Raw genomic sequence first — 21012 nt, forward strand, 5'->3', positions numbered from 1 at the left:
AGGTCGTCTATTCAATCGATACCCTAGTATAGTTCGAGACGCGTCGTATACCTTTATAGCAAGTCGATTCGTAATTGTCGCGTCGCGTTTCGTGGCCTGGACAGCTAAGGTCAGTTTGGCCTCGTTTGAAGACAATATACGCTATAATAGTGGTTGTATAGCTATATCTGTAGAAGTGGTACAGTTCTTAGTAAAAGTGGCCCGCTCGGTAGTATAGCCCGCTCGGTAGTATAGCCCGCTCGGTAGTATAGCCCGCTCGGTAGTAAAGCACGTTATTAGTTTTTATAAGATAATTATATCAATAGATAGAATATCTATTTTGAACAAGCTACTAGGACGACTCCGTAAACTAAGAGATCCTATAGTAGATAGAATAGACAAACTACGGCAATTCTAATTTTGTAAATAAATACTGTAGTAACTAACGAACGTTCTTCTCTCTCTAATTTCTCCGCGCAATTGGCCACTTCGCTATTCCCGTAGTCGACTTAGTTGAGCCGTTCTTTCGGGCAAGTTTGCTCTCGCCTTAGCGTGGTTCGCTCGACGAGTACTTCCGTATAATGAATTGACACTTGTTCCGCGACTCGTCCCGTAACATCGAGGGGGGTACGCACGGTACGATGTTAAGCTTGGATTCCGATCCAAGCATCTTGGAGATCCTATTGAGAACCACAGTGAACGTTGTCGTTCGAGATGAATCCCCGAGAGTAGTACCCCACGTATATGTCCTTGTCCGCCTCAGATTCATCATACCATCTCCTTCCAAGAACTCTCTCGGTATAAGGTTTGACATCGCAATCAAACCATTGTTGCCCATCGAACCACTTCCCATTTCGAACCCTCCATGCAGTAGCCTGAACGCTACAAATACAAGTCTTGCTCCCGGGACAGTCTGAACAAGGCGCTTCTTGGATCTTTGGAATCGCCGTGGAGAAACCGTCAGCCCCCTGGCAAGCATCGTTCTTCTTCCACAGATTGAATTGCTGGTAAAGGGAGTCGTAAGAGCAGTAAAAGTTGCAGTTATCGCCCCCAGGTATTCTGAACTGGTGCACCCACTTCAAAGCTACGGCCTTGCAGTCGAGGGAGTAAGCTGGCTTAGTTGTGTATGCCAACATAGACAAAAGAAGTAGCCATAGGGTCTTCGCTGACGACAACATCGTAGGATGAGAGTCCTCTCGAGTTAATGTATGTATGATCGATGATAGACGCTGGATTGTCCTACGACGGTAGATATCACCTTATATATATAGTAGCTCGACACTTAGTGTATTGACCAACAAAGTCAGAACTGCCGTTATTTGTCTGTCCTGTCTACTACAGGATGCCTTGTCCGAATGCGGGGTCGCCCTACAGTCCTGGGCATAGTTTTTACAACCCCTGTACTTACGCTAAACCCTTCCGGCTATCCATGTCCATCTTAGAAGGTGTTGCTACCTTCAATCTCACTATCAAGAATGGGCCAAGCTCACACCTGAGGACATACAACGTATATGCAAGAGTATGCGAGAACGCTGCGAGGCAGTAATAGCCCACAATGGAGGACACACTAGGTGGTGAGCTACGCCAAGCAGTGGATCCATCCTTCCTAATGAGGAAAGGTGGAAGAATATGGGCTGTAAAAACTATGCCCAGGACTGTACATAGTACCTCATTTAAAATGGAGATATACTAGCGGTAGGAATTCCTCGAGGCTTCAAGCCCTAGCTACCCGCTCCAGCCCTATTATTTGCCGCTCAATTTGATTAAACTTCAATCTATAAGTTATCGCATCTCGAAGACCCCCTAGTATCTATATATTCTAGATAGAACTGGCTTAAGGGCGTGTCTATAGGGTAGGCTATAGACTCTAGGAGGTTGCTATAGATATATAGTATAGTTATAGAATATACTACGCGTGTCGGAATGGCGACGACGGCGACGGTAAGAGACAGAGAACGAGGAGGAGATGAATGGGGCATGCTTTGTAGAAAGGCAGAGGAGATGGTAATGGCAGAAGAGGGACAATTCCCAGAAAAAGCACTAAAAGGGGTAATAAGTGAGCTCCTCGGGGGACTGAAAGCACTCAAACAACAAACAGGAACTACGATTAATAGAGCAATCGAAGCGACAAGAAACACCTTCCAGAAAGACCTAAGGCAGGCCCAAGGCCTAAAGACATATGCTACAGCAGCAACGAGCCCCCCACTAGCCCCTAAAGCACGGTAGTCCGCATACACATCACAGACCAGTAGGAGAAGGAAGAGGTAGGCAAGATGACAGGAAGGGAGATAGTAGAAAAGCTTGGGATGAAGGAGGTAGTAGGAGCAAAGGCAGACAATAGAGGGGTAAGACTGTTTATAGCCCACACACAGGACAAGAAGACCTAGAGATGAACAAGGAATGGACACTAAAGATTGGCAAGACAGCAAAGGTCTCCCATCAGCAATACATAGTCATTGCACATGGAGTCCTAAGATCCTTCAACATACAAGCAGACATGCCAAGCCTTTAGAGACAGAACTAAGCAACAGTCCCAGGACTACAGATCACAAAAGTGGCATAGGTCAGGAAGAAGATTGAAGAGACTAAGAAGGCCTCATCTCTCATCTTATAGGTAGGAACTGCAGCCCAGGCAAACAAGGTTCTAGACCAAGGACTATTCTGGGACTACGAGAGATTTGAAGCAGAGATACATCAGAGTAACCACAGAGTCCTCCAATGTTCTAAGTGTCAACAGTATGGCCATATTGCCCCAAAGTGTAACAGACCTACACCAGTCTGCTCCTACTGTGCTAGTGATCACGTAACCCAGGAGTGCCAGAAGAAGAAGGAAGACACGAGATGTGCAGCTTGCGGAAGGAAACATCTAGCATGGTCAAACCAATGTCCAGCTAGACTTGCAGCCTAGTGGAAGGCGAGGGAAGCAAGAGTAACAACTCCTGCAAGATTCTTAGTGGGGGAAAAAGACTAGCCAGCAAGGACCTTTCACCCAAACAAGAGACCAAGGCCGCAAGATGAGCTAATACCTGCAATAGGGAGGCCAACACACCTATTCAGAGCAGGACAAAGCAATGGACAGATGAAGATACACCAGATAATAGGGAGCCAGCGGGAGGAGTCGGAACAAATAGAGTAACAAGGCCAGGAGAACCAGCCCTACAACCAACCACATGACCAGCCAGACACACCTATGTCCTAATGCCTCACACCAACAAGCTAACCATCATTCAGTACAATGTCAATAAAAGCAAGGACAAGGTCCAGAGGAGCTTCCTGTAAGCCCTGGACCCAGAGGTACACCACATTGTGGCAATACAAGAACCATGGATCAGCCCACATACTAGAATCCCCTCAACAGTGAAGAGCCCAGAGTTTCACTCAGTGGTCAACAGAACAGAGGGAGTCCCAAGGTCCTGCATCTACATCAGCAAGAAGGTGTCAACTGAGGACTGGCAAGCCTTGCCAAGGGCTGACAGGGACATTACCATAATACAACTAACGACATCACATGGCCAGATCCTGGTCCATAGTGTGTATAACCCACCCCCAGAGTCTAGGAGTAGCACACAGCATACACATTGGAAAGACTTCCAGAGGCAATAAGTCAACAAGCCCAGAATATAGTGGTTGGGGACTTCAACCTCTATCACCCAACATAGGGATCAGACTTCTCCCCAGCACACCACTTCCTAGCAGGCAGGCTTATTAGCCAGATGGAGACAGCCCAGCTAGGCCTAGTCACACCAAAGGGAACAGAAACATGGGCAAGAAACAACAGCTCTAGCACACTAGACCTGTGTTTTATGTCCCATGCCCTGACACAGAACGTGGAGAGTTGCAAAGTAAGCAGCCACCTTGAGTCCTCATCGGATCACCTCCCAATCCAGACGGACATCCAGCTCACGGTTGAGGAAGAAAGGGAGCCAGAAGAGAAGCTCAACTGGAAAAAGGCCGACTAGTCACTAGTGCAGGAACAGCTAGAGGGTGAACTTGAATGGGTGAACATAGACAACTTGTACACAACAGAGGGGATTGACCAGGCTGCCACACAACTGGCGCCAGCTATAGAGAGAGCAGCCCAAGCCCACATACCTAAGAAGAGGTGGTCACTATACCAGAAGACATACTGGACACATGAATGCACAACTAAGGTCAAGGACGCAAGAAGGGCAAGGAGAAGATGGGAGCAACAACGTACCCAGGCCAATTGGGAGACCTATAACAATGCCTGCCAAGCCAAGAAAGCACAGATTAGCAGGGACAAACAGCAAGAATGGAGGTCTACTATTGGGATGATCACAGAACATCCAGAACAAATCTGGAGGCTAGCTAAGTGGGCAAGGAAGCCCGAAGATGAGAAGAACTCCCTACCCCAGTTTCCCCCAATACAAGACCAGAGAGGACAGGTGCAAACCACTCTTAAGGGGAAGGCAGAGGCATTTACAAGCCATTTCTTTGGGACCTAGGTGGGGGCAGACCTCAGCAACATCCCAGGAGCTCACATCCCACAACCAAGAGAGGCTAGCTGGCATGTAGATGCTAAGGAGATTGAGGGAGTCATTAAGAAACTCGAGGAAAACAAGGCCCTAGGCCCGGACAAGATCCCCAACTGCTACCTGAAGGCATGTAGAGACCCTATCACCCCAGTACTGGCACCAATCTTCACCCAATGTATGGCACAAGGCTATTGCCTAGGGATCTTCAAACAATCTCTCACATATGTCCTAAGGAAACCCCAGAAAGAGGACTACACCAAACTAAAGTCATATAGGCCAATTGCATTGCTGAACACAATAGGAAAGCTCCTTGAAAAGATCATTGCTCAGAGGCTTATAGAGATTGTGGAGGAACATAACCTCCTCCTAGCAACACAGATAGGGGGCAGGAGAAAGAGATCCACCCTTATAGCAGTAGAGCTAATTACAGAACAGATAAGACACATCTAGCACTATGGCAACAATAGAGTAGCATCACTGCTCTCACTTGACATATCAGGAGCCTTCGACAATGTCTCCTACACTAGGCTCATCCACATCCTAAAACAGAAGGCTATTCTAACATAGATCGTCACATTTGTGCAATCATTCCTCCAAAACAGAACATCCCAAATCCTCCTTAGAACCTACAAGGCCCCATAGACACTAATAGCACGCACAGGGATCCCACAAGGATCCACACTCTCACCAATCCTCTTCCTCCTCTTTGTAGGAGACCTAAGGCCACTCCTGGAGACAACACACACTACAGCATCAGGATTTGTAGATGACACAAACATCCTAGCATAGTCAGACTCTATAGAACACAACTGCAACCTCCTCGAGGAAAGACATAAACAGTGCGAGAAATGGGCCAGGGAACACGGGGCAAAATTTGCACTAGACAAGTACTAGCTTATCCACTTCAGCAGGGCAAAGACAAAACACAATTTGCAGGCAACAGTACAGATCTAGGGCTTTGAAACTCACCCTACACAGGAACTCAGGGTCCTAGGGATATGGCTGGACCCAAAGCTTAGCTGGGGTCCACAGGTGAAGAAGGCTTAGGCAAGAGCAGACACAAACAGACAGTCTATAGAAAGGCTTACAGCCTCCACATAGGGCGCAACCTTCTCTAAGGCAAGGATCATGTACAAGGCTATTGTCAAACCTGCAATGATGTATAGAGTAGCAGTCTGGGCAGCAGCAAAGCACACCCTAAAGAGGATTAAGGAACCCCTTAACAGAGCCCAAGCAGCCTGCCTGAAGAGAGTACTTGGGGCCTACAAGTCAACTCCCTACAAGACATTGGAAATGGAGTCAGGAACTGCTCCTATCAAAGAATACCTCCAAGGCCTAAGGAGCCAATATGCAGGCAGGACATCTGTATACTAAGTACAGGGAGCCATCTAAGCAGCCACACTGAAGATCAGAACCCAATGTACAAGGAAGAGGAGACCTAACAGGCCACACATGATCCCACAAAAGGAAAGAGACCTTGCAACATTTCAAGAGATCACGGCAGCCCTTGAACAAGGGGAGGCCCACAGAGGCCAAGCCAGCTCAAGAGACAAAGACAAGAAGAAACAAAGCCAAGCTGAGCAAATTGCAGGATACCTCTAGGAAAAGAACTGGAGCTAATAGCACGTAAGACTAGGGGCCCCACTAGCAGCACGAACATTTAGAAGGTACAACTACCACATCTACAAGGACCTGAAGAGGGCAGAAGCAAGTATAGCCATCCAGATCCGTTCTAAGCACATTGGGCTTAGGGCATACTTGCATCAAAGAAGAGTCCCAGGACATGAATCCAAGAGCTGCCTATGTGGCTACCTGTCCTAGAACCCGGAGCACATGGTCCTAGTCTACAAGGAGTGGGTCAGAGGGAGGAGTCTATAGAGAGCAAAGGCAAGAGATAGGCAGTACCAAGCCATTATCAAGAACAAACGAGACATATAAAGGGTAACAAGGTGGATCCTGTCGGAGAACTACCTTGAATAGTTCTCTCTTACAGTGGAAATAGAGAGATGGATTGAGAAGAGGGAGGAAGAGAGAAAGGAGGAGGAGATAAGGAGGAGGATAGAGGAACAGGGAATGAAGAGGAGGACAGAGCTAGGGCCGCGGGCAAGGTAGTCATAGGGTAACAACTATGACACTAGCGTACCCTAAAGAGAGGAAAACGGGAAGAACAAGAGAAGGACAAATCTAAGGAGAGGAAGAGGAGGTTTTCACCCGTTACTCGGGTTTCCTACCTACATAAAGATACTCTATAGCGAGAGACCTGTATAGGCTAAGAGGCACTAAAACAGGCAAATGAATAATCTATCTATATATATATTCTAGATAGTTAGATATACCCCTATCAGCTTTCTACATACTTTAGTAGATTGCTCGAAACATTACTAAATACGGCGCATTCGACGGCGCGTATTAAGAGCAACTTAGGAACGTATAAAGCAACTGTCCGCACCGGATACCTATCGAGATACACAGCTCTAAAGCTGGCCTATTATAACGTTCTTATCCGAACATACCGCCGGCTTGGCGCTTAGCTTTATATTTAGAGTTTTCTTAGGTAGCTTTTCTATATCTTAGATTCACACTCGCTAAGGTTCTTATATCTAGTAGCTTCCCTTCCTTTTAGCCTTTCTATCAGGTTGAATTAGTCTATAAGTGAATCTCCTAAGCTATAAGTCTCTAACTTACGGCTTAGTCGGACCTTAGTACTAAAGCTAAGCGAGGTAACCTTACTAACCTTATCTTAGCTCCTACAAACGGGGCGGGCTACTTAAACCTTTAGTATAGAGGACACTAACTAACACCCTAATTAAGGCGGTTATTACCTACCGGATTGGTAAGGTTTTGCTACTTATCTAGTCGGAGAGGGCCTAGCCTATAGTCGCGCCCTAGGCAATAACTACGCGGCTTAGCCTACTAGCCTAAACGACACCTTTAGGGCCACTTAGGCTATACCCCTAGCTACTCGGTCGTACCGCCGCCCTAACCGCGATAGCGACGCGGAGATAGATAGGGCGGACTACCTAGACGAAGATGACTTCGGCCTATATAACGAGCTAGCTAGTAGAGGTAAGGCGCCTAGGATAGGGGATCCCCCTGTTCTAAAGTCTAACGCTTAGAACAACGAGTACCTTAACTAGATATCGTCTATTAGAGCCTAGATTAGCCTAAATAAGAAATGGATTATTAAACGACGCCTTTCCGACCTAGAGAAACTAGAGCTCGTTAGTAGCTTCGTCGGTAGCGACTTTAACTAGTTATAGTTTAAAGCTATCGAAGAAACGCGCCTAAAACCCCCTTATCTATTAGGGCGAGAGCCTGGCCTATAAGATACAAGAATAAAAGCGAGAATACAGGTGCGAAGTGCAGATATAAAGGGTATAGTATGATTGCTACACAAAACGAAAGACGAAGAAAGTAAGAGAGGCCTAGGGAAGGCTAGATATTTATACGCGACCCTCGCGAGTACGTGTCCCCGTATTAACAGGGCTAACCCGTACGAAGCCGCGCTTAGTAGCTTTGCTCAAAACCTTAGTCTAACCTGCCCTACGTTCCGAGTCTTCTACGTGCTTCTTCTAGGGTCTAGCGTAGTCGCGGGTGCTCGCGGGAGTGCCGTGAGTCATATAGTCACGAGCCGAAGTGAATCTATCAAGGTTTAGTAGAGGGGTGAATTTGGAGGGCTAGGTCCCGTAGTGAATATTACGGGGTATATGATTCTTAGCGCTTATACACTAAGCTAGACTATCACTTCTTAACGACTTCTAAGCACTCTAAGGCTCTTCTGTCCCTACCTTCTGTACACTCTATAGGGAGACTATAACAGTAGCCCCCCTAAACAAAGCTAAGTTCCTACGAAGCCGTAGTAGTTCTACATATCGAGGATGTTCAGCTTTAGTACTAGGCCTAGGCCTAATGTTATAGTCGATATACTATTAGTAAGCCCCGTCGAAGAGCTTAGATTCGAAGAGCCTACCGATGTTGACTTCTAGGCCGTCTACGCGGGCGTAGTATTCTTCGATTTCTTAACGATTAAAGATGATATGTTAGGTAGGTTCCTATAAGGTATCCTACTTAGGGCAACCTTGCTATTCGACTTTACACTTGATCGGCGGTAGTCCTTTAACGTCGTTAGGCTCTACGCGGATTCCCCGGATCTTACGGACGGTATAGTCGTTAGAAGGTAGGTTAATAGGCTCGTCGACTTCTACTTGATCGGGAGGACCTAGTATGTCTTAGTTTTGGTTCGGGAATAGGTCCTTAGCCGACGGCCGAAGGCGTACGGGATAGAAGACGTCGTAGATCTTTATATTCGTAGGAAGAGCTAGACGGTAGGCGTATAAACTAATACGCTCGGTGATCTCAAAAGGACCTAGGTTCTTCTAGCTCAGCTTCTTAGAGGGGCGGTCCGTCTTAATGTTCTTAGAGTTAAGGTAGACTATATCGCCTACTTAGTAGTCGGAAGCTAGCTAGCGACGACGATTAGCTTAATCCTCGTAGATTGCTTATACGTACATTATCTCGTCGTGGACTTCTTTATAGATCTATAAGAGTATAGTAGCGAACTCGTCTACTATTTGCTCGTTTACGTCTTCGGTAGGCGGGAGAGGCTCTTCTAGTTCTATACCTATACGAGGGTAGTAACCTCTCGTAGTATAGAAGGGAGAGTAGCTAGTAGTCTCCGAGTCCTAGTTACGAGTAGCGAACTCTACCGTAGGGATATACTAAGGCCAATCCTTTTAGTAGTAGTCGACGAAGTAACGAAGGACCTACTCGAGGATAGCGTTTGTAATTTCGGTCTAGCCGTCGGTCTGTAGCTAAAAACTAGTCGAGAGGTTATGCTTGATACCTAGGATAGTATATAGACGTTTCTAGAAGTACGAGATGAACTAGGTGCCCCTATTAGAGGTGATACTATCCGGGAGGCCTTAAAAGCGCTAGACGAATTCGTAGAATAAGCGAGTAGTCTCCTTTACGGTTATACTCTAGTACGGGATTATATACCGGTCCTTAGAGTGCCGGTCTACGATTACTAGAAGGGCCTTTACTTTCACGCCGCTAAAGGTCTTACCGTAAGGAAGATCGGTGATAAAGTCTATCGTAATGTGCTTCTACGGACGATTAGGAGCCGGGAGAGGGTACAAGAGACCGTAGGGGCGGTAGCGGTTAGCTTTAGCTCTTCGGTAAGTAGCGTAGTTTAGCACGTAGCGGCGGACGTCCTTCTAGGAATACGGCCACTAGTAATACCTAGCGAGGAGCTTATAGGTCTTAGCTACGCCTAGGTGACCCCTAGAGGCGGAGTCGTAGACGATTTAAAGAATCTTAGCTCGGATATTAGAGCCTTCGGGCTACGGTACGTAAAGCTTCTTACGGAAGTAGACGACACCTTCCTAGAGCTCGTACTCGGATAGCGAGAAGCCCGGGAATGTCCTCGCGCCAGATTTAAGGGCCTGAACTAACTCTTAGGCGTCTAGGTCGGTATCGTACGCTATTCGTACTCGTACTATAATGCCTTCGGGCTGCTCCTTATTATTAAACCCCTTAAAGTCTAATTCGGATAAGCCGTCGGTCGTTACTAAGCCCTCTTTATCGTCGTTCAAGTCCTTAGCGTCCGAGGCGTATTCTTTAGGCTCGGATTTATCGTCACTCTCGTTAAGGTAGGTAGGAGCGAGCACGAGAGTAGTAAAGGAAGCGGCGAGCGTAGGCTAGCCGTTCGATAGGTACTCTTAAAGCTCGGAAGAGAGGTTGTGCTCTTTAATGGCTTGTTGCTCTACGATTTGCTAGCCCCCTCTTCGATTAACTAGAGAGTCACTAGGGCGGCGGGTAAGGGCGTCGGCTATCGAGTTGGCCTTACCGGGCGTGTACGAGATCACAAAGTTGAACCGGGAGAGGAACTCGCTCTAGCGGGCCTAGCGACGATTAAGCAGCTTGCTCTTTATAAAGTAGACGAGGTTCTTATGGTCGGAGCTTACTTAGACGGGCATAGTAGAGCCTTCGAGCTCGGGGCGCTACTCTTTAAAAGCTTTGACGATAGCGAGAAGCTCCTTATCGTAGATCTCGTAGTTATACTCCGTGGCGGTCATCTTCTTAGAGAGGAAGGCGATAGGTAACTAGGGGGATTTAGGCGAGCGGCGTTATAGCAGGACACCGCCTACTACGCCGTCGGATACGTCGGTCTGTATACGGGTCTCTAGTTCGAAATCGAAGTGCTATAGAAGCGGGTTCTTAATAAACTTCGCTTTAAGTAAGTTAAAAGCCTCCTAGTATTCGTCGGTCTAGGCAAACTTCTCACCTCTACGCGTAAGCTTCGTTAAAGGGCGTACTACGCCCGAGAATACGTAGATAAAGCGGCGGTAGAAGTTAGTAAAGCCTAGGAAACCCTAGACCTCCTTAACGTTCGTAGGAGTATCCTATTCGACGATAGCGTTAATCTTCTCGTAGTCTATCTTAATGCCGTCTACGGTGATAATTAAACTAAGGAACTTGACTTCGGTCTTCTCAAACTCGTACTTGTCGATGTCGAGCTACAAGCCGGCGTCTACGAGCTTCTAAAGGACCTTATAGACGTGCTCGCGGTGCTCCTCCTTAGTCTCGCTATAGACTAGGATGTCGTCGATATAGGCAGTATAGAACTGATCGAGGAACTCTTAAAGGATGTCGTTAATAAAGTTCTAGAAGGTACTAGGCCCGTTATAAACGCCGAAGGGTATAACGAGCGACTTGAATAGCCCGTAGCGAGTACGGAAGGCTATAAGATACTCGTATCCTTCTACTATTCGTAACTTGTTAAACGTAGCGATAACATCGAGCTTAGTAAAGTACTTGGCCTTAGAGAGGCGCTCGAGCGTCTCCTAAATCAACGGTATTAGGTAGCGGTTCTTCTTTATAATAGCGTTTAAGCCTCGGTAGTCTACGTAGAAGCGTAGGCTACCGCCGGGCTACTTAATAAACATGACGGGACTACTAGCGCTAGAACGGCTCGCTCGAATAAACCCCTTCTTTAGGTTCTCTTCGAGGTATCTCTTAAGGACGATAAGCTCTTCTCGGGACATAGAATATAGCGGTCCGAATGGTGTCTCTACACCTTCTTCTAGCTTAATCTTGTGGTCGTAAGGGCGATAAGGAGGCAGCTCGTCTACGGCTTTAGTATCGAATACGTAGAGGATATAGTATACTTAAGGAGGGACCTTCGTAGTAGGGTCGGTAGGTATACGCTTCTTATCGAGCTTCTCGAGGGCGATGTCGATATCGCGGAGAGAGGCGGCGAAGACTTGAGCTTTAGGATGCTTAGTAGTAGTAGTGAAGGTAGCGGCGTTCACCTAGAAGACCTTAGTATACTTAGGACCGCGCTAAGGCGGCGGAGAAGGCGGAGGTGCCGGAGGAACTTCTAGAGGGAAGCTAATAGTAAGGGAAGTCTAGTCGATAATAGGTCGGTGTCGTCTAAACTAGGGGAGGCCGAGGATAAACTTTTGATACGGTAGGGACGTAAGGAAGCTAGTGATCGACATACGCTTGCCTCCGAGGGTGATTGACGTGTATATAACATAAGTAATCTTACTAGTAGTAGTCTCCGTGTCGTTAAAGAGTTCAAGGGTACGAGGGTACTTTAGTTCCTAGGGTTCGAGGTTAAGAGAGGTCGCGAGTTTATAGTCTATAAAAGACTCGCCTAGTGCGCCAGTGTCTATAAGAGTGAGATTGGAAGAAGAGAGTTTCTTTAAGCCGATATTTATATTCGTAACGAACGGTTTATAAGCGTAGTCCTTGCCCGTCTTGTCGTATAGGTCTAGCGATACTATATTGATCCTTAACTTCTTTCCTCTCTTTACTTTCGGTAAATATTATTCTTAGTCTTTATCGCGTCGATTTCATCGCGTCGATAAGGAAGACCTAGGCTTTTTCCTACTTAGCGGGAGTAGTAGGAGTAGGCTCGATAGCGCCGATAGCGCCGCGAACCGGGTTATAGGCGTTACGGGTAGCGAGCTACGGACAGTTAACTACGATATAGCCTAGACCGCCGTAGTAGGTATAGAGTCCGGCCTAGCGACGGCGAAGCTTCTCTTTAGGAGTAAGCTTACCGTTAACGAGGCCCTAGACTCGAGGGACGGCGGTACTAGCGCTAAGATCTATAGCGTCACCTATAGAGACGGGAGGGAGAGCCGTAGGAGCGGCGGCGCCTAGTAGAGTAGCGAAGTGGCTTCCGGGACTACGAGGCTAACGACCTTAAGAACGGGAAGCGAGGAGAGAGGCGGTATGTTTTATATTATAGTCGAGGCGCTAGTAGGTCTCGACGAGCTTACGGAAGCTTATAGCACCGACGTCCTTGTCCTCGAGGGCTCGAAGAAGCTCTACTAATAAGCCACGGCGGAGAGTACTCTTCTTAGTCTCTTCGTTATAGCCGGTAAACCCGATGTTACGGTTAAAGGCCGCGAGGTACTCGGCGAAGCTCTTGTTCTTCTAGAGGAGGTTATAGATAGCGTTCTAGGCGGTAGCTCTACGGTCTAGATTACTAAAGGCAGTACGGAGGTCCTATATTAAGGTAAGGACGTCCGGGTAGCCGATAGTCTACGTAGCGTTATCGATATAGTATTATATCTAAGCCGCGGCGTCTCCCCGAAGGAGGGAGAAGACGTACGTAACCTTATCCTTCTCTTACGGAAAGTGGTCGGCATTAGCTAATAGCTTAATAGTAAGCTATGTCTTAAATGCCTCGAACTTACTCTTATTACCGTTGAACTCGTCTAGGTCGTTGACCTTCTTAGAGAAGTACTAGCGGCGGTTATCGTCGGCGTACGGGGCGAGGTTCTAGAAGGTGTTTATAATACCTTAAAGGTATGTTACTTAGTTGTTCGCTTGCTCGACCTACTAGGCGGTCTCGCGGAAAGAGGAGACGGTGCGGTTAATAAGAGCGTAGGCGGTGTCGGGGTTAGCGTTTGCCTAGGCACCGAAGGTAGCGGCGTTCGAGAAGGGGATATTAGTCTACTCGCTAAAGTAGAATAGAGTGTCCTAGTTGTCGAGGTTGACACCTCAATCGGTGGCGTGGTCACCTATAAGGATGACTCGAGTAGTTGACAGTTTGTTAGTCTTTCGTAATATTAGGGCGAGAGCCTAGCCTATAAGATATAAGGGTGAAAGCAAGAATATAGGTACGAAGTGTAGATATAAAGGGTGTAGTATAATTGCTACACAAAACGAAAGACGAAGAAAGCAAGAGAGGCCTAGGGAAGGCCAGATATTTATACGCGACCCTCGCGAGTGCGTATCCCCGCATTAATAGGGCTAACCCGTACGAAGCCGCGCTTAGTAGCTTTGCTCAAAACCTTATTCTAACCTACCCTACGTTCCGAGTCTTCTACGTGCTTCTTCTAGGGTCCAGCGCAGTCGCGGGTGCTCGCGGGAGTGCCGTGAGTCACATAGTTACGAGCCGAAGTGAATCTGTTAAGGTTTAGTAGAGGGGTGAATTTGGAGGGCTAGGTCCCGTAGTAAATGTTACGGGGTATATAATTCTTAGCGCTCATACACTAAGCTAGACTTTTACTTCTTAACGACTTCTAAGTACTCTAAGGCTCTTCTGTCCCTACCTTCTATACACTCTATAGGGAGACTATAACGCCTAACAAGGGAAATTTAAGACGACAACTAGGAGGAAAAGATAGGCAGGAAGGAGGAGGGATTTTTACTAATAAGGTTTCCCCTCTATATATACAAAAACAATATAGCTATATAGGCCAAAGGGCACTATAACAGCTTAATGAAATATCTATCTATATTAAGACAGGCCACTTCGCGCGCGACTGCTCTAAGCTAAAAAAATAGAGCCTAAGACGTCTTAATCGAGGTAGACGTACTTAGGAATATTAGACGCCTCTATACCCCTACCTAGAGAATCCTACTAGGATAGGACGACCCTAGCTACTAAGGGTAAGGCTTAGTAGACATAAGTAGAAGAGGATAAAGTATTATCTTTATCTAAAGAACCCGAGTCGGAGACTAAAGAGGAGGTCGACTATACGATAGAGAGGCTAATAGCGATAGGCGGAGGGCTCTTTACTATCGATGCCCGCCTAGGACCTAATTAGGTTCGGGCTAAGGTTACCCTAGACTACGTAGCCTCTAAAGTGTACCTTATAGCCCGAAAATCGAAGCAACTCCCCCGATCGCTTTTTAGGGACTTACCGCTATTAAGGATCGTCCTCCTAAACGGTAAGGAGATCATTTCTACTTAGGGTGTCCTTCTACTATATTAGATTAGTACCTAGTAGGACATAGTCCCCGCTAGAGTTATTAATATAGAAGGATTTAACCTTATCCTAGGCCTTAAGTAGTTCTAGGAAGTCAGCCCTAACGTAAACTAGTAGTCTAGCTCTACTAGACTACGGGACCGGCGTAGCCAGTACTATACGATTAGGTCGTACTCTAAGGTGTTCGACCTAAAGGATGACGAAGGCGAGCTAGAAATGTTTAACTCTATATATTTAGTAGACTTTGCTATACGATACGTAGGACCCTAGCTCTTCTACTCGCTTAGGCGACTCCCCGACGATACCCTAGTTAATATCGACTTCGAGGAACACGGCTTAGATAAGGTATACAAACGCCTTATAGCTATAGTAGGGGACCTAGACAACGAGTCTTAGCTACCGTAGGTAGGTAACTAGGTCTTCTAGACGTTAGTTAATCTCTTCCTAGAGATCTAGAGAGCTTAGCTCCCGGCTAGACTCCTACGGAAGAGAGCTTTCGACTATACTATCCCTACTAGTAACGCTCGACCTATTAACTAGCCCGTATACCGTCTAAACCCGGGTTAGCTTCGAGAACAGGCTCGCTAGATCTAGATGCTCCTTAATCGCGGACTAATTAAGGTCTCGTCCTTACCCTAGGGATCCCTAGTCCTCTTTATCCCTAAGCTAGACGGCTAGTAGCGTATATATATCGACTATCGCGCCCTAAACGCCGTAACTACTAAAAACGGCTTCCCCCTCCTACGTATCTAGGAGTACCTAGATACGGTCGCGAAGGCTAAATACTTTAGTAAACTAGACCTAGTCTTAGGGTACTAGTAGCTACTAATCGACTTAGCCGACACGTATAAGACTACGTTTAATACTAGGGACAGGAAGTACGAGTTCCTCGTTATACCCTTTAGGCTAACAAACGCCCTAGCCTCGTTTTAGTCTATAATAAACAAGATCCTAAGAGATCTACTTTAGAAGAAGGTCGTCGTATACCTCGACGACATCCTAGTCTTCTTAGACTCTAAGGAACAGTACGAAAAAGACCTAAAGGAGGTCTTCGACCGCCTAAAGAAAGCTAAACTATTCTACTCCCCTAAGAAGTACGATATTAGAGTTAAGTTAGTCACCTTCTACGGGTATTAGATCGAGAAGAATTCGATTAGGCTACTATAAGACAAGATCGACGCGATTAATAGTTGGCCTACGCCTACTAATATATAGTAGATTAGGCAGTTCCTTAGCCTCGTAGGCTACTACCGCTACTTTAGTAAGGGCTTCGCGAAACTCGTAGTACTCCTCTTAGATCTTCTTAAGGAAAGCGACGAGTCCCTTAGGCGGAAAAAGCGTCGCCTAGTACGATAGAACGCCTAGTACGTATACGCTTTTAAGAGCCTAAAGCTCGCGCTAACCTTAGTGCCTATACTAATCCCGCCTAACCCTAAGAAGCCCTTTATAATTAAGACTAATATATCTAAATAGGCTATAGGCGCTACTCTCTATCAAATAGGAGCTAATAACTAGCTACACCCTATAGCCTTCTCTAGAAGGAAGCTTTAGGGAGCCGAGCTGAATTACCTAGTTCACAAAAAGGAGGGCCTAGTAATTAAGGAAGCCCTCTAAACCTAGGACAACTACGTAGAAAATGGCTATACGGTCACGATCCTAACCGATTACTAGTCGCTTAGGTACCTTAATAGTACTAAGGGCTAGAGTAAGAGGATCGTATAATAGGCTAAAGAGCTTTAGTAATATAACTTAGACATTAGATATCGTAAGGGAGAAGAGGCGATCGTTCCCGATACGCTTTCCGTCGGCCTAACTTTATCGGAGAAGGACCTACTAACCTAGCTTAGCCGGTTAAGTAACTCGTAGCTATAAGATTTAAAGCTAACGAGACCGACTTGTTCCCTAAACTAATAAGGCAGTTCAAGTTAACGGGATAGATACTAACTTACGGTCCCTACCTCGAGAGCTTAATTAAGGTACGAGAAGAGGAATTCGAGCTACTCCTACCGATCGACGAGTCTAAGAAACCTAGATTAGGCTTTATTCTTCTAGACGATAAGGGAATAGCGCCTTTCCTCGTACTAACCTAGCGTCTTGATCTAGTGAACTACGTATACTAGCGATACGGACACTTTACGGCGCCCGGGCTAATAGGTCAGCTCGAGATAAGAGCCTAGTAGCCTAGTATAAGAAAGGACGTACGAAAGTTTATCGAATCCTGCCCTAGATACTAGCTAACGTAGAAAAAGAAGCCTAATAACCCTGAAATACGCGAGCCGCGGTTTTACTAGGTTAATAATAAGCTTAGGCCCTTCGAGAGATAGGCGATTAATATCGTAGGGCCTTTACCGAAGAGTCTACTAGGAAACGAGTACATTATTACGGCGATAGATTACGCTACGGGTTAGCTAGTCGCTTAGGCCGTTCCGCGTACGGATACTAAAGCGACTATAGTATTCCTATACGAGAGAATCTATTAGGACTAGGGGCTACCCCGCGAGCTCCTCTTAGACAATAGTAAGAACTTCCTAAGTAGAGTTATAAGCTACCTAATAAAGTAGTTTAAGGCTAATTATCGTCTAGTATCCCTATATTATTCTATAAGGAATAGGAAGGTAGAAAACCTAAACGGTATACTAGGATTAATACTAACGAAGCTATATATCGGTAACAATATTAGGCTATAGGATACCTTCTTACCTAAAGCGATCTACTGTACTAGATACCGCTAGTATATAATAACCTACCTTAGCCCCTTCTACCTTATATATAGCTAATACCTACGAATCCTAGAAGACGAGAACGAGCTACGAGCTAAGAATGTCTTAGTTAACGACTATAGGAAGCGTATCGTCCGCGTCCGCTATACGTAGTAGCTCGTAAATAAAAGACTACTTTCTCGAGCTTAGACTAGGAGCCTAATAAGTCTAAAGTTACTTCCGCCGGAGGTATAGCTAAGACGTAAAGTCGAAGAATAGGTCTTACTAATAAACCTAGATCTACGTAAGCTAGAACCTAAGTACTTTAGACCCTATAAGATCCGTAAAGCGAGCTTCCTAGGGACGTATACACTTTAGACCCCTACGGCCCTACGGGTAGGATTCTAAGGCATCTCGTCTATAGGAACAGGCTTATATTAGCCGTATATAAGGATCTAGCTAAATTCTAGTATCGGTATCTAGCTAGGAGACTTCTAGATAGGTCCGGTGTTTTAGAAGATAAGCTAGAACTTAAGGAAGTTCTAGGTACTAGTTAAGACACAAGTCTTAATCTAAAGGACCTTTTAACTATACCGGAGGCTAATTAGTTAAAGAAACAAGTTGAACTCTAGACTACGAAAGAACGTAGCTAACCTTACGTAGGAGCGCGAGGGTTCTTAGTAGGGGAGGAAGGTTAAAGAAGAGAAGCTAACTTACTAGAGCAAGTTTAGCGAGACCTAAGAGTTACGAAGAATACTTAGAGGAAAAGAAGCGAGCAAAAGACTTTAGCTAAAGTACTTAGATCTTAAAGGCGATCTTATTAGATTGAGTTAAGAATAGTAGGCGAGGAGTAAGATTAGGTATATTCCCTACTACTCGAGAAGGACATATAGGAAGATCGTTAGCCTCTATAATGAGAAAGTCCTTAGGAAGCTACCCCTACTCTAGCTAAACCCGCTAAGGTCCCGTAGGAGATACCGGTTAGGGAGATTGAAGTATTTAGCTCGACGCTCTATCCCTAGGCCGATGAAAAAGAGTTAGCCCTACCTTAGGGAACATTACTTAGATTAAGCGTAGCGGACGAAGTTATAGCCGAACCTAAAGCGGCTAATAGCCTTTTAGATATAGATAGATAGATTTGTTATTCCTCTATTCTAGGACCCTATCCGGCCTATATAGGTATATATCTATTGTTATATATAAAGGGAAACCTAAATAGGTAAAAACCCTTCCCGCCCCTAACTTCTCCTTATCTAGATTAGCTTTCCCTCTAAACGTACGTAGTCTATAATACTACTCCGTTAGCCCTCGCTCCTAGCCGGTCTCGTCGCGCTACGTCGTGTCCTCTCTTCCTATACTACTCCTACTAGGCGGTACTATTCTAGCTAGCCCTTCTCTAGTATCTAGTTTATAATACGTGGTAGGTCCTTAACATTATTAAGAAGTGCCCTAATCGTCCGGTTCCTCGCCTTTACTATCTACTCCCCCCTTCCTAGCGACTACCTCGGATAGACGAGGAGTGCGTGCCGTACGTTCTAGGAGCGATAGCCGTAGGGGCAGCTAGTATTCGTATATCCTAGAACCTTCCTCTATAATAGGTACCCCTAGAGGCCGATATGTTCGCTTCGTAGTTAGGTTGCTATACTACTCTATACCCTCGTAAGGCGGTAGTAGATAAGCTTCGGGGGGTACTTAACCGCGGATTTCGTAGCTAACTATTCCTTAGGTTGTCCCGCTAGCTAAGGGCGTCTACTATACCCTATACCCTAGTTGTTCCACCTCTCTTTCTATAGTTACTCTATAAACGACTTCTTACCTTCCTATCGTATTACTAGCTATTCGTCCCTTACCCGGTAGTTCAGCTCGTTTCCGGGTCGAATGCCCTTATATACTAGTACTAATTCGCGGGCCCTTACGACTACACTAGCGATGACTTTCTATACTAGGTACTATGCCGACCTGCCTAAGTAGGAGGTCCGTAGTCCCTAGATATATAGGTCGATCGGCGGTATAGCGGTCTCGTACTTAAGCATCCTTATTAGTATCGACTTATATGCCCCGGTGACCTTCCTTAGGCATTAGTTTTGGATCTTCGCTAGCGGCGCGACGAGTCCCTTCGATAGGTAGGCCCTCTCGCCTAAGGACTATACTTAGCTACTATAGGTAAGGACTAGCCGTATAATAGCCGTATATAGAAGTCGTAACTACCGGAAGTCCGCCCCCTATATAGACGTAGTAAGCCTCTAGTATAATGCTATATTCTGTTTAGCTTTCCGTAATATTCCCTATACGTACTTCCTCTACCGTAGCGCCGGGTCTACCTATAGTCCGAGGATCCTAAGCTGATTTACCGGGTTAGTCGTATACCCCTATATCTAGATAGAAGCTTATATATTATAGAACCGTAGCCGGCGCGTAAAGTGTATTAGATTGTACTTGTCTAGGGCAAACCGAGCCCGTGCCTCCTAGCCTAGTCCTCGTAGATCTTATGCTTCTCTTCTAGTAGCCTATAGTTCTCCTTAGTCGAGGAAGACTACGCTAGGATGTTCGTATCGTCTACGAAGCCGCTCGTAGCGGTGTTCTAGGATTCTAGGGCTAGGAGTAGCGTCGCTATAAAGAAGAGGAATAGAATAGGTAATAGCGTTAAGCCTTACGGGATTCTAGTATAGACTACTTAAAATAGGCTTCTATACTAGCCGACTAGGATCGACGTACTAGCTAGTAGACGCGCCTTAGCCTCGGGGTCGCTAACCGGGCTACTAGGCGATTATAGCGCTAGGATAGAGAAGGAGGGGCCCTAGATAGGGTCCTATCGGGCCTATTTCGCTAGCTTCTATATCCTCGCTAGCTTGCCGGCAATTTCTTCTACTATAGCCCTCTAGCCGACTACTTTCTCCCTCCGTATTATAGCTTTCTTCTATTAGTATACGTCCCTATATACGTTCTAGGCCTCCTCGCTATAGCTACTCGTCTATACCCGGCGGGCTCTCCTTACTTCTCTTACTACCGTAGTGTACTCCGGCGTCTAGTATAGTTTAGACTATATCGTTAGTTAGATAAGCGGAACGTGAAGTAAGGTCGCTTTTCTTATTTCGTCTATTAACTCCTAGACTACTTCGTCTATCTCGTCTTTACTGTTGTATTACTACTACGCGATCTAGACTAGCCTCTCGGAGTTATCGGGGTACGCCTAGATATTAGCCTAGTAGGCCTTTCCCTAGTTTAGCTTAGGGGTTCTCGCTAGTATACGTTGTATCTATATCGTAATAGAGGTCCTAACTAGTATATAGTCTAACGACGCCTCGAGTTTATGTTCGATCCTATAGTAGGTTACCGTATAGTAGTAGCTATCTAAGATCTAGGAGAGGTCGATCGTGCCTTAGAGTCCCCCTCTCTTCTAGGTACCTAGGTCCTTCGGGGTATTAAGGGCAATTACGTTGCTCGCTATCAAGTCGAGTACTTCGTCGGTTATAGGGTACGGCTATATAAGGCTTTCCTAGGAAGGGTAGTATATGTTAAAGTCTCCTACTACGATGTGGCACCCTTGTCTCTTTAGCGTACTGTCTAGGTGTCTACAGACCCCTAGGTCGCGGCTAGACCTCGAGG

The 21012-nt window shown here is 46.1% G+C and overlaps 1 protein-coding gene across 1 annotated transcript; it reads right to left on the reverse strand.

Moving 5' to 3' along the window:
* Positions 1 to 659: 659 nt before the first annotated feature.
* On the reverse strand, positions 660 to 1157 carry CLAFUR5_06582 (Ecp11-1; the record flags this gene model as incomplete). Its single annotated transcript, XM_047905730.1, has 1 exon — positions 660 to 1157. The coding sequence occupies one exon, from the start codon at positions 1155 to 1157 to the stop codon at positions 660 to 662; it is 498 nt and encodes a 165-aa protein (XP_047761550.1).
* Between the last annotated feature and the right edge of the window lie 19855 nt (positions 1158 to 21012).

The sequence above is a fragment of the Fulvia fulva genome, chromosome 5 (genome assembly GCF_020509005.1).
Source record: "Fulvia fulva chromosome 5, complete sequence".
NCBI lineage: Eukaryota > Fungi > Ascomycota > Dothideomycetes > Mycosphaerellales > Mycosphaerellaceae > Fulvia > Fulvia fulva.